Source organism: Vicia villosa, linkage group LG6 (assembly GCF_029867415.1).
Source record: "Vicia villosa cultivar HV-30 ecotype Madison, WI linkage group LG6, Vvil1.0, whole genome shotgun sequence".
In the NCBI taxonomy this organism is placed as follows: Eukaryota; Viridiplantae; Streptophyta; class Magnoliopsida; order Fabales; family Fabaceae; genus Vicia; species Vicia villosa.
The window spans coordinates 109,691,644-109,705,285 of record NC_081185.1 but is presented as its reverse complement, the minus strand read 5'-3'; the positions used below and the strand labels follow the sequence as shown (position 1 = coordinate 109,705,285).

Here is a 13,642-nt window from a genome sequence, read left to right as displayed (position 1 = left end):
TCTTTGTTGGGTTTATTATCAGGCTTATAGGTGGGTGACTATGGTTTTTTATGTATTATTGTGTATTAGGTGTTGTTATTGTTTCAGTTGTTCATGATCTTTTAGGAAGGTTTAGTTCCGCTACTAGAGTGATTTAGGATAATTTCTTACTTTTGTAAATAATACTTGAGGTGAAAATAATACACATGATATGTTGGAAGAAAATTGGTTTATACAATTTCCCTGTGATGATAACAAAGTATTTAATGAACAATTAGGTATACTAACATATGTTCAATGTCTTATAACTAGGTAACTCAACTTCTGGTGGAAATTCGAACTCTGAAGACCATGTGCAAAGGAACTCAACCTTTGACTTGGTACTAAATTTTTGAAAGCAGATCTATCTTGTCAAGTCCAGACACTGTTTAAAAATAAGAAAAATCGATTTGGAAAAATATTAAAAGAGGAACTAACATGACTTGATTAAATTTTGTGAGGAATTAAATAGAGCTTTTTTTCTCGGGGACTAATTTGGACTCTCCCTTTATTGTGAGAGACTAAAGTGGGTCTTCACTAGCAGTCCAGTCACGGTTCAAAAGTAAAAAAAAAAATTTTAAAAAAATATTAGTAGAGGGACTAACATGTCTTAGTTAAATTTTATAAGGATTTAATAGAGACCTTTTTTTCTCATGGTCTAATCTGACCTCTGTGAATTTTGTGAGGGATTAAAATGGGTCTTCACTCAAAAAAACAATTTTATAAAATCTATTTTCAAAAATATAAAAAAAAAATCTAAAAAGCTGAAACAAACTCGTTCTTAAAATACCCATAGTTTATAATATTAAGATTATAAATTTTCCGCTTTTATCAAATATATTAGAAAGAAAAACAAGATATTTATTCGACATTAAAATTCAAAAATATTCTTTCCTTTTAATTTAAAGAAAAAGAAAATCTAAAATTAATTAATTGTTCATCTCCCCCCACAACAACAAAAAAAACTACAAAAAGAATAAAAATTTATTTGCTCATGTCGTTAACAAGCCGTCTATTCTGACACACCCCAGTCCAAACCAACATAGGACCCTCTTTCTCTCTCTTTCTCTTTCTCTTTCTCTTTCTCTTTCTCTCTATATATACAATCCATAACCTTACATAATAGTGTATATAACCCCGTCACCCTCATGAACGAGTAACGTTCATGGTTTCGTAACTCTCTCTCACCATTTTCTTTTTCTTTCTCACCGTTTCTCTTCAACCAAACAATACATGGCGAATTCATTGGGATCAAATCTTTTTCACAATTTCACCAACAAGAAAACCAATAAATCTCTCCCAAGACTCTACTTTTTCACCTTCACCATCTTTCTCTGCACTTTCTTTTACCTCCTCGGCCTCTGGCAAAACTCCCCCGCCACCACCACCGCCGCCATCTCCGGCAAAAACCTCTTCTCACCTACCAGTACCACCACCATCCGCCCCAACTGTCCACAAACCAACTCCACCTCTATCCCAATATCATCTTCCACCACCGCTCTTGATTTCTCCATTCACCACCAGAATCCCGAACCATCCGAAACCACAGCGCGTGTAATCCACGCTCCGGTATGTGACGCAAAACTCTCAGAGTACACTCCATGCGAGGACGTAAAGAGATCATTAAAATTCCCTCGGGAGAATTTAGTCTATCGGGAGAGACACTGTCCGGAAAAGAACGAAATTCTCCAGTGTCGTATTCCGGCGCCGTTTGGCTACCGTGTTCCGCCGCGGTGGCCGGAGAGCCGTGAATGGGCTTGGTATGCTAACGTACCGCATAAGGAATTGACGATCGAGAAAAAGAACCAGAATTGGGTCCGGTTCGAAGGGGACCGGTTCATGTTTCCCGGCGGTGGGACCATGTTTCCACGTGGCGCGGGTGCATACATTGATGATATAGGAAAACTCATTAATCTGAAAGATGGGTCCATCCGAACCGCTATAGATACCGGTTGTGGGGTACGTTTTTCTTGAACCGGGTTTTTTTAACTATTTTGTTCTTCTAGTGTTATGCATGCATATATGATATATGGTCAATATTTATGAACCGGGTGGTTCACCAAGATAAAAAAAGTGATTGGTCCTTATTTAAAGTTAGAGCTAACAAATCCAAAATTTTCCTTTGATTTTTTTTCCAACTTTTTTAGGTAGACTTTGATTTTAGTAATAAATGATTTTTGATTTTGCCTTTATTTAGAATTCAAGAATAAAAAAGTGAATATAGGTTAATTGGAATCTAAATCAATAAATATTAGATATTTCATTTGTATAATATACCATACCTTTTGAGGAATAATTATTTATGGAAAATATATATTTATGATTTTGATAACTTTGAGAAAAGAACATGGTATATGATTTTGGTAATAATTATGCAAAACAGGTGGAATCCATTGATTTTATATTTCACCATGTTGTCACTAGTTTTGCAAATATTTATTTATATCATTTTATATAAATTTCTTACATTTGACTTTTTAAGTATTTTTTATTGGCATTTTCTAGTTGTTTGTGAATATATGCGTAAATCATGCTCTCCATACGTCAGTATTTATAAATTTTCTACATTTGACTTTTTTGTTTGTTTGTATTTTTGATATTTTCTAATTGATTGTGAATATACATAAATCAGGCTTCTATGTCACTATTTTATTTTATTTTTTTAGTGTATTATTGTGACTGAGTTGTCTATCTTATCCTAAAGACGTGAAGGAATTTTCTCAGACTCTAAACTAAAAATGGATATGGCATAATTCAATGCTTTAAAATTGAAATATATGTAGTTAGAGTATATTAGTCACATCATAGACTCAACTATGAAATTGTCCTTTTCGTAGAGAGAAAAAAAGTGTATAATATAGGGTCCACTTTAGAACTATAACTAGATTGCAAAACAATTTTCTTAAATTCTTCAAATTGAAGTAAAGTTTCACGTAAACCAAACTTAAAAAAAGGTACAATTTTTTATTGTTTTACTTAGTTGAAATCCTAGAGTTTTTGCTCAAAGACTATTAAACTATTACTTAACAATTTTAATATTGTGTTTTGAATTCACTTAGTGCTAATCATAACGATAACTAACTTTTGGATTATGTTGTTTGTTGAGAAGTCTCAATCATGTATACTCTCGCCTAATTTCTAAGTTACTTCGAGTTGTGGTAATATTTGTATAGTCACATCACATGTGTGATTAATTATGTGCCCAATTTTAGAGAAACATGGAATGTGTTACTTAATTGAAGCAAAGTACAAATCAATTTAATTAGCATAAGTTAATTAATGTGACAAATGTTTAATTAATCAGGTTGCAAGTTGGGGAGCTTATCTTTTGCCTCGTGACATAATAGCAGTGTCATTTGCACCAAGAGATACACATGAAGCTCAAGTTCAATTTGCTCTTGAACGAGGAGTTCCTGCATTGATTGGTGTTATTGCCTCAATTAGGCTTCCTTACCCTTCAAGATCCTTTGACATGGCTCATTGTTCGCGTTGCCTCATTCCGTGGGGGAAAAATGGTAACTATCCGCCGACACTTCATATTGAAAATGTATCTGGTGTTAATATTAGTACGTGTTTGTGTCAGACACGTATGTGTGAGATGTGTTCATATGTATATGGTATCTAATACATGTTCAGATATGTTTACATGTCTATGATATCTAATATGTGTCTGGGTCCGATACCTAAGTGTCAACTTGATATTTTTGTTTTGTAGATGGAATTTATTTGACTGAAGTTGATAGAGTTCTACGTCCGGGAGGGTATTGGATTCTATCAGGGCCGCCGATTAATTGGGAGGTCCATTGGAAAGGTTGGGAGAGAACTCGCGAGAGTCTCAATGACGAACAGGTTTCAATTGAGAGAGTGGCGAAAAGTCTATGTTGGAAAAAACTTGTACAGAAAGGTGACATTGCAATATGGCAAAAACCAACTAATCATATACATTGCAAAATAACAAGAAAGGTCTTCAAGAATAGACCCTTTTGTAATGCAGAGGATCCTGATTCAGCATGGTATTATACCTTTTTCTATGGTTACTTGTTCTACTGATTTTGATTTTGCTTTTGCAGTTTCTCTTTTCAGAGTGAAAAATGAAAAGTAAATTATGCTTGCTGCCAAATAGAGTTTGGCAGTGATACCAAAACCACTAATATGATAAAGAGTTTGAGTTGTATAATCTTATTTCTTTGTCAAAAGTGGAGATTCTTTTGGACCCTTCTAAATGAATTTTTATACTCATGTTTCTCTATGGTTCCTTTCTTGTTCATGAACATTTATCTTTTTCCATTTCAGGTACACCAAAATGAATACATGTTTGACACCACTTCCTGACGTAACCAACGTAAAAGATGTCAGTGGTGGAGGATTAACTAACTGGCCTGCTAGACTAACAGCAATTCCACCAAGGATTAGCAGTGGAAGTTTGAAAGGAATCACAGCTGAGATGTTCAAAGAAAATACCGAGTTATGGAAAAAGAGAGTTGCATACTACAAGACACTTGATTATCAGCTAGCCGAACCCGGGAGATTCCGTAATTTGCTTGATATGAATGCTTACTTGGGAGGCTTTGCAGCTGCCATGATTGATGATCCAGTTTGGGTCATGAATGTTGCTCCCGTCGAGGCCGAGATCAACACACTCGGCATCGTTTTTGAACGCGGATTGATCGGAACATATCAGAACTGGTATATTTTTCTTTCATTTACCAGCCCATTTTCATAATTGAGCTAAGAAATAACTGTTACATACATAATTGAGTACAAAGTAGCTTTTATTTTGTTAGAGTGGAAAGTAGCTTTTTATTTGCCTAACTAGATTTGCAGCATGAATCTTTTCAAAAGTGAGTGCATTATATGTAAAGTGCATAAGTTTTGTGTCCACCATTAACTTAATCTAAAGTGCATCCTAATCTTAGCTCACTAAAATTTATAGTTGGATAATTTGATACCTTTATAATTGTGCACTTTTATATTAGCTTTTTTTCTCTAGGACTTCCCACTAATAGTAGCTTTTGTAACTACTTTTGTCTCCATTTAGGTGTGAAGCCATGTCTACATATCCTCGAACCTATGACTTCATACATGCTGCTTCTGTTTTTAGCCTCTATGAGAACAGATGTAAAATAGAGGACATTCTTCTTGAGATGGATAGGATTTTGAGGCCACAAGGGAGTGTCATTATCCGCGACGACGTTGATATGTTGTTGAAAGTAAAGAGATTTTTGGATGCAATGCAATGGGATGGTAGAATTGTAGATCATGAAAATGGGCCACTTGAAAGAGAAAAGATATTGATAGCAGTTAAGAAGTATTGGACAGCACCAGCACCTGATAAAAATCAACACAGAAAGCTCTAATTTGATTTTCCTTTTGGATGTCTGTGTTTTTTTTTTCTTCATGTCAACATAATTTCAGCAACTTTAATTATTCTTTTCCAACCCAGTTTATGGGGTTTTTGCAAAGTGAAAATTTCATTATAGCAATTATTGCCTCCAAAAAATTGTTTGGGGGCTTATCTATCTATCTAATCTATATAGTTTGCAAAGTGAAAACTGTTTTGGGACAGCAAGAGTGAAACAACACATAGTCTGATGTCATTGACCAATATGTCAAAAGATAAATCTATTGTCAGTTTCAATCTTGAAAGGTGCTTATGTGGAGCTAGAGGTGTTTGGATTCTTCATTCTGTTGCAACTCGTCACATGACGGTTGATTTATTTTGAAGTATACCTCTCTTTCCAGCATTGCTTATGTTATGTTATTGTTGCACATGATTCTCAAACTTGTGTTGGTGTTGATGGTTGCGGAGACATTGACCTTCAATCTTTTAAATTGAAAAATGTGTTTCATTTTCTTGATCTTTGGAAAAAATGTATCAGTAAGTTTATAAAGTATAATAATTGGAGAGAAATATTTTTCATTCTCATTGTACTTCTTAGAACATTGCAACAAAAAATAAAATTGGAGTTGCTGATGAATAGTGAATGAATGTTATAGTATACTATCTTCATTTATTTATATTTATAAGTAATTTTTAATTTTCATATTCATTAAATAAATAATGGATATATTTCTGATATATAAAATGGAAAATGGTTAAAAGGTGTCATCTTCTGCCTTCATTAAATAAACAATTTTTTTATGAAACTTTTTTAAAATTCTTTTAATTATAAATATTTATCTCTGTATTTAATTCTAATCAATTAACTTCTCCATTAACTAATTCATAAAAAAAAATTAAAATTCAATGCGTACTAGTACTAATTAAACTATTTTACATGAATATTAAATTAAATAAATATAATGCGTAATTTTAACGTTAATATTAAGTTAATTATAAACAAGGTCATGTCTGAGCATCATATTTTTTTTAAGGAGAAAACAAACTTCTCTGCATATTAAATTAGGTACTGTAGTATATATATATATATATATATATATATATATATATATATATATATATATATATATATATATATATATATATATATATATATATATATATATATATATATATATATATATATATATATATATATATATATTTGATGTATAGCATACAAGTACATAGTTATTGACGTAAAAAAAATGTTAAGAAATTATTTAATTTTAAGTTTTTATTTAGTAAAAAATTAATTCAATTAATAATAAATTAAAATTTATTGGATTTATAAAATGAGATGGATGGATTGAATCCATCTAGATAGTTTTATGGATGGATTGAACCAATCCATTAAATTTTATTTTTGTTTAATGGATGGATCGGATAGATAAATTATAGGATGAATTGAATGGATATTCTCTTAATGGATTTTATTGTCACCCCTACATGAAATGAAATGTCAAATTTTTAAGTATTATCCAAATTCTGTCAAAAATTCATGTTTCATTCTTATGTCTTACAATGGATTCAACACAAGTGTCTCGGTCATTCTCATTTTTCATTAATGAAATGTGTACTTTCATTATTTTTAAACAATCTATTTAGCCGATTAACTATCACATATGTCAAATTATTTTTCCTTCTAGTGTTCTCTAATCATATTTATTTATATGTGACACACTGGAATATAAAATGACTTAATAAAAAAAATATTTTTAATAAACATTTTACTCTATTTTTAATAAAAATATAAAATAATAATTTTAGTAAATATATAATATAATGTGTTTTCAAAATTATGTTGTTTTTTAATAAATATATAATATATTGTTTTTAATAAATAGATAATATACTGTTTTTAATATATATTATAATATATATTTTATTTTTATTAATAATATAATATAATTTGGATTTTTAATAAACAAATAATACTCTATTTTTAATAAACATATAATATACTATTTTTCATAACAAATAATATATTATTTTTAATAAACATATAATATATTGCTTTGTGTTAAAAATATAAAATATTTTGAATAAAAATATATAGTATATTGTTTTTAATGAAAATTATATTATATTCTTTTTCATAATATATAAATATATTCTTTTTCTTAATAATAAAAAATATATTCTGTTTTCAAAAATAAAAATAAAATATATCCTACTTTTATAAACCTAATATATTATACCATTAATATATTTTTTCGGACTTATATCATTAATTCGCAGAAGATGTTTAAATATATTATAAATATATGTTATCATAAAATATCATATTCAAAATGACAAACTCATTTATGTGGCATTACTTTGATTTTGTTGGTCATATATTTGTGAAGGGGACAACTTCTCTAGCTATCCATCTTAAAAAGTTGGGTAGTATAAATTCAACCAATCACATCATTCCATCTCATTTAACACATTTAATTATTTATTAAAATACTACAAATATTTGTTGTTTTCAAAACATTTTATAAATGAGGTAACCTTACCCAACTTTTAGAATTGGGTAGATAAGAATTCACAGATGTTTAAATTAAAATATTTTCGTTTCTAATTTTAAACACACTACATAAGGAAAAGTCATTTATGTGACAATACTTTAAACGTTTCTTTTCATCTGGATTAACCTATCACCAATAAATTTAATTTAAATCACACACGGCAACAAGAAAATTATTATTTTGGTTTTTTAAAAACAATATATAATATATTATGTTGTTTAATTATATTTTGTTTATACTATTTTTAATATATATTATAATATAAATAAATATATAAAATGACTTGAATAAAAATAAAAAATTAACAATATAATTGTACTTTTAATAAACAAGTTACACTATTTTTAATAAAAATATAATATAATATTATTAGTAAACATATAATATAATCTGTTTTTAATATTATATTGTTTTTTAAAAAACATATAATATATTGTTTTTGATAAATATATAATATACATTTTTAATATATATCATAATATAATATAAATAAAGTATATTCAAATTTTCAATAAACAAATAATATACTGTTGTTAATAAACATATAATATACTTTTTTTATAATATATTGTTTTGAATAAAAAAGCATAAATAATTTTAAATCAAAATATATATTGTTTTCTATGAAAATAAAAATTTATTATGTTTTTAATATGATATTAAATATATTCTTTTTTTAATAATATATGATTTTTCTTAAAAAATAAAAATAGCATATATCCTACTTTTATAAATCTAATATATATTTTCATTAGAGAAAAAAGGATATGCACTGACAGTGTAAAATATTTTTACGCTGTTAACCAATCACAATCATGTATCCAATTAAAACACAATTTTAATTAAAAAATACTAATATGACATGACAAGTATAAGGATTTTGATTGATTGTATGTGTAAAGTTAGTTTACACTTTGAGCACTACCTTTAAACTCTTTTCATTAATATATATTTTTGAATTTATACCATTAATTTGTGGAAGATGTTTACATTTATTATAAGTATATGCTACATGGTATATTTGACTAAGTAAGATTATAAAATAATATATTCAAAAGAATGTAGATATTTGATATATTATCACTAAAAATATCAATTAGTATATTTTATAATTTTAATAAAATTATTAATTTATTTTATCACAAAATTTGCTTTCCATCTCACGGGCCACTATATCATATTACCTATTTTATTTTACCCAACAATTATCTTTATTTGAGAGATAAAATTTATAATTTTATTACAGACAAATAATAATGTTAACAATCCAATTTAAGAAGTATACATTCTTTTACTTTGTATCTCGAAACATATTTTAATTATTATTCATTGACATTAAATAATTTTTTTTAGTATTATATATTGATATCAAATTTTTAAATAATAAAATATTTTAACTCACGTGTCACTGTCAATACAATACATATTTTATTTTAATCAATTAAATTTATATGAACATGGTTCATTTTACAATTAAGAAACTCATTTTAAAATACGTATATATCTAAATATATTTTATATTTTATCAAAATGAATTTACCCGTGCGAGCGCATGAATATCTTACTAGTTACAAGAATATGTTTTGACATTGGTAAAAAAAAGGTCAATCAATAAGCTTCACCACAAAACATGAAATCATCCAAAACATGAAATCATCCATAAATATGTAAGATAATGGAATGTTTGTGTTTCTCATTCATGTGAATAATATAAATATACATTAATGTGTAACATTTGATCAACTATCTAATTATGATACAACATAATTACAGGAAACTAATTATGACAAAATATTATATTCTATCACACCTCCGCAGTTGAAGCGGGAGGTTCACAGACACTTATACTGGTTCAAAAATCATCAAAGAGAACACGAGTAAGTCATTTGGTGAAAATATCTACAATCTGGTGTCTGGAGGGAACATGAAGAACGCGTGCATGAGCACGAGCTACCTCTTCAGAATTCAAACGATATATAATGGGGTGATAGACTAATTTGTAACAAAATCATGATTATGCATACCACAAATCACATCCAATGTATGTGTATTATTCTCCTTGAGGTACCCGCGCAACTTAAAAGGACACTTACATTTCCTTGTTCTTATGTCATCGCATTTCAACTCTCCAATAATTGTTTATACTTGCCACTTATTTTACATCTCATCATTACAAATTCTTGTATTCTATCATAACAAGAATCCAACCTCTCAATTACAATGGTGAACCTTAACTTCATAGCCTTTGTGTGAATCCATTGAAGCATATGTTCACATATAACAAATCCTGTTTATTTGTAAATTATTTTCTAACTTCTAAATGAACATTACCTAGTTTAACATCCACAGATAAAGTAGTGTCTAAAATAACATTTGGATGCACCATAACTACAACCAATCATAACAACATAAAACTCCATAACAGAATAATCAAAATTTCACTTTCCTGACATAGTTTGAACATAATTCAGATTTTGAATTCTGGACGTAACGCTCGTTTTTTAGCTCAAAAACCAAATGATCTAAATCGATTAGCAATGTAATACATTACCTGAAATTTCAGCATCTTTTGTTAAATTATTTTATGCCAAAATACAGAAGAATGTTATTTTTGAAGTAAAAATCTTAACAATGAAATGAGATTTTTGTAGCTTTTTCAAAATAAGGTTGTTTGATCATGAAAAGCATGAATATATATATATATATATATATATATATATATATATATATATATATATATATATATATATATATATATATATATATATGCAAGGTGATAATCAAATTCGTTTTCCCGCTTACAATACTAGAGAATTAAATCTGAAATATATCAAGAGAATACATGAGGTTAGTATGGCAACGGGGGTAGGGCGGGAAGGAGAGGTTTTAAGCAATACCTGCCCTGTAACACCCGTTAATTGAATTAATTATTTAATTAAATTATTTCGATTTATTTTTCGACGTTGCAAAATGTTGTTAATTGCCGAATAGTTGTTATTAGTATTTTAGCTGATTAATTAGTTGATTAATAATATATTAATAATAATAGAGTGAAGTTTATTTAATTATTGGGCTTGTTTCGATGGTTAAAATAGAAAATATGGGGTGTGGAAGTTAGGCCCATTGAAAATAATTAATTATGAGGTTTAGTTATATAAGAATTAAGTTAATTAGAAAGTAGAAAGAGAAAGAAGGGAAGAAAAGTTGGAACGTGAGAAGCTGCAAGGATGAGAGAAGAGGCAAAAAGCTAGGTTTCAACCGGTAGATCATAGAGCAACCTTAAATCTAAGGTAAGGGTGAGGTTCTGACTATATAATAGAATTATGATGATTGGTATGTGGGAATTTAGTTCTATTTATATAATTGCAGTTATTACGTTGTGTTGAGTTGATGACTCTGTTGTATGATTGTGATTATGTTGTGTTGATCCATGAATTTCTATGATAAGAATGTTGCCCTGATATTTGAGTTAAATTCAATTTAATAATTTGATACTGATATAGGAAAATTATAAGTTGTTGTGTGGTTGTAGGAATTAATTGGAAAATTTAGGTAAACTATAAGTGAATAGTTTATCCTGTGATGTTTCGAACTTGGCATGATTAATCAAGGGGAAAATCCATTGAAGAATCGACTGAGTTTTGGATGAAAACGGTGAATTTCTTATACACATTATAGCAGGGACGAGTGCCACAATATTAAGTGGCGAGCTCCATAGTGATTTGATTTAAAAAAATTAAGTGTGTAAGATAGGAAGGGGCATCTGCCACCATGAAGAGGGGCGGATGCCCCTATAAAAGTGTGAGGGAGGGGCGCTCACCCCCTGGTGTAGAAGAGGATAGGGGCTTTGGCCCCTAGTGATGATGAGTGCCACCATAATATTTTTATGCTTTTATTTTAATAAGTCCCTGAAACATGTAGTAGCTAGCAATGTTAATTAAATTATAAACATGCTTAGTAGTAGCACATGTAGGTGAATGAAAGGAAAACAAGATCTATTTAGTTGGACATGTTAGCAACATTAGAAAAAGATATTTAGCAGACAATCATAACAGAAATTAATATAGTAAATTAATAGTGGAAAGGGTATGGCTATCAGGTAGTACTAATTAGCAATGAACAATGAGTAGGTAAATTACAGAAAATAGTGGAGGCTAATTGACAGTAGAACAATACCATTATCAATATACATTTGTTGACAGCTGTACTAACTGATATAACAGAGCAGAAAATATTAGTAGTTGTACCAGAGAATTATCTGGCTGAATATAGTCTAATTGTCGGAATAAATTAGGCGGAGTGTTTGCGAATATCTCAGTTGAAACCGAGAATTGTACAAAGTTGTTGTAATGTAAATATTGTTGATGTGGATTTGCAGGTAGTGATGGATGTTGTTGTGTTGCCTCCATTAATTGGCAAAATCAAGTTATAGGCTTATGCCAAAGTCGATTTGTGTTGTGTTGTTGTTGTGTTGTTGTTGCATTCATACGTGGTTGCATTTATAGCTTAAAAATTGAGAGCTTATGCTCTGTAAGTTGTCATAGACCGGAAAAAGTTGTAAGTTGAAGGCTTATGCATTGTTGATGCCTTTATTTAATTGGCAATTATTAAGTTGGGGGCATTTCTTCGTTGGTACCACATGCATGTTCATCGTAACGAGTCGCATTCCAAGTTGCATTTTGAGTTGTTGTGATGATAAAATAGTTGTTATAGTATGTTGATGATTTTGTTGTGATAAACGTTGTTTAAAAGTTGTGAAGCGGTGACTTGCATGAACTGATTCTAGCATAGTAATCATCATACATCCGATTATATTATTTGATATCTCATCCCTTTTGTATGAATGCCCTATGTTGGTAATGTACAGGTAACCCAGAAGGAAGGTTGTCTACCTTCATATGCGATTAAATGTTGTTGACGTAGTAAATGTGACATCCTGTTTATATATTGGAATTTTTGTAACTCTGTTTTTAAATATATTCGTTGGGTAAAATGATGTGGTACACTGCCACCAACTAATTTAGGTTTTCATTATTAAATTTGGGGCACGGGAGTCAGGGTGGATTTAAGAATATGGATGGAGTATAGGAAGGACATTTTAGAATTTTCATTGGGTGTATGATCACTACACGAGGTGTAGTGATCACCACCCAAAAATAATATTATAGCTCACATAATAGAAAAACGCCTCTCATAATGAGAGAATTTATCATGCCACCCCTAAATTTAACGTGACACCCCCAAATATTATGATACTACCATATTAACCTTGCCAAATATAAAAATCCCTTCACTATTCTACTGTAACATTTTGAGTTTTTTTTTTTGAAAAACTCTTATTCATATTGGAATTTTAATTCAAACTACCAAACTTTTGACTAGTGAGTATCCAATTTTATCGATTTTTTTGGGAAAAAACATGCAACTTTACCTATTTTTTGAAATGTTTGGTAAAACTCATGCTTCTCATGCATATTTTTACCGAATATTTTGAAAATTTCGATAAAAATGCATATTTTCTACTGAATATTTTGTAAACATCGGTAAAATTATATGTGTTTCTACCATAATTTATTAAAAACTTGGTAAAAATGCAAGTATTTATACCGGAGATTTTGAAAAAACTGGCAATGAACAAATGTTGCTTAGGTTAATCGAACATTTAATTTTTTAGGAAAACTGTAAAGTTTTCTGAATTTTTTTAAAATTTTGGTAGTCTAAGTTACAT

At 29.2% G+C, this 13,642-nt stretch overlaps 1 protein-coding gene across 1 annotated transcript; it reads left to right on the top strand.

Moving 5' to 3' along the window:
- The first annotated feature begins 1,084 nt into the window (after positions 1-1,084).
- On the top strand, positions 1,085-5,998 carry LOC131609556 (probable methyltransferase PMT15). Its single transcript, XM_058881271.1, has 5 exons — positions 1,085-1,977; positions 3,323-3,533; positions 3,734-4,031; positions 4,312-4,704; positions 5,057-5,998. Exons 1-5 carry the CDS (start codon positions 1,252-1,254, stop codon positions 5,373-5,375), a joined length of 1,947 nt encoding a protein of 648 aa, XP_058737254.1. The 5' UTR covers positions 1,085-1,251; the 3' UTR covers positions 5,376-5,998.
- The last annotated feature ends 7,644 nt before the right edge of the window (positions 5,999-13,642 follow it).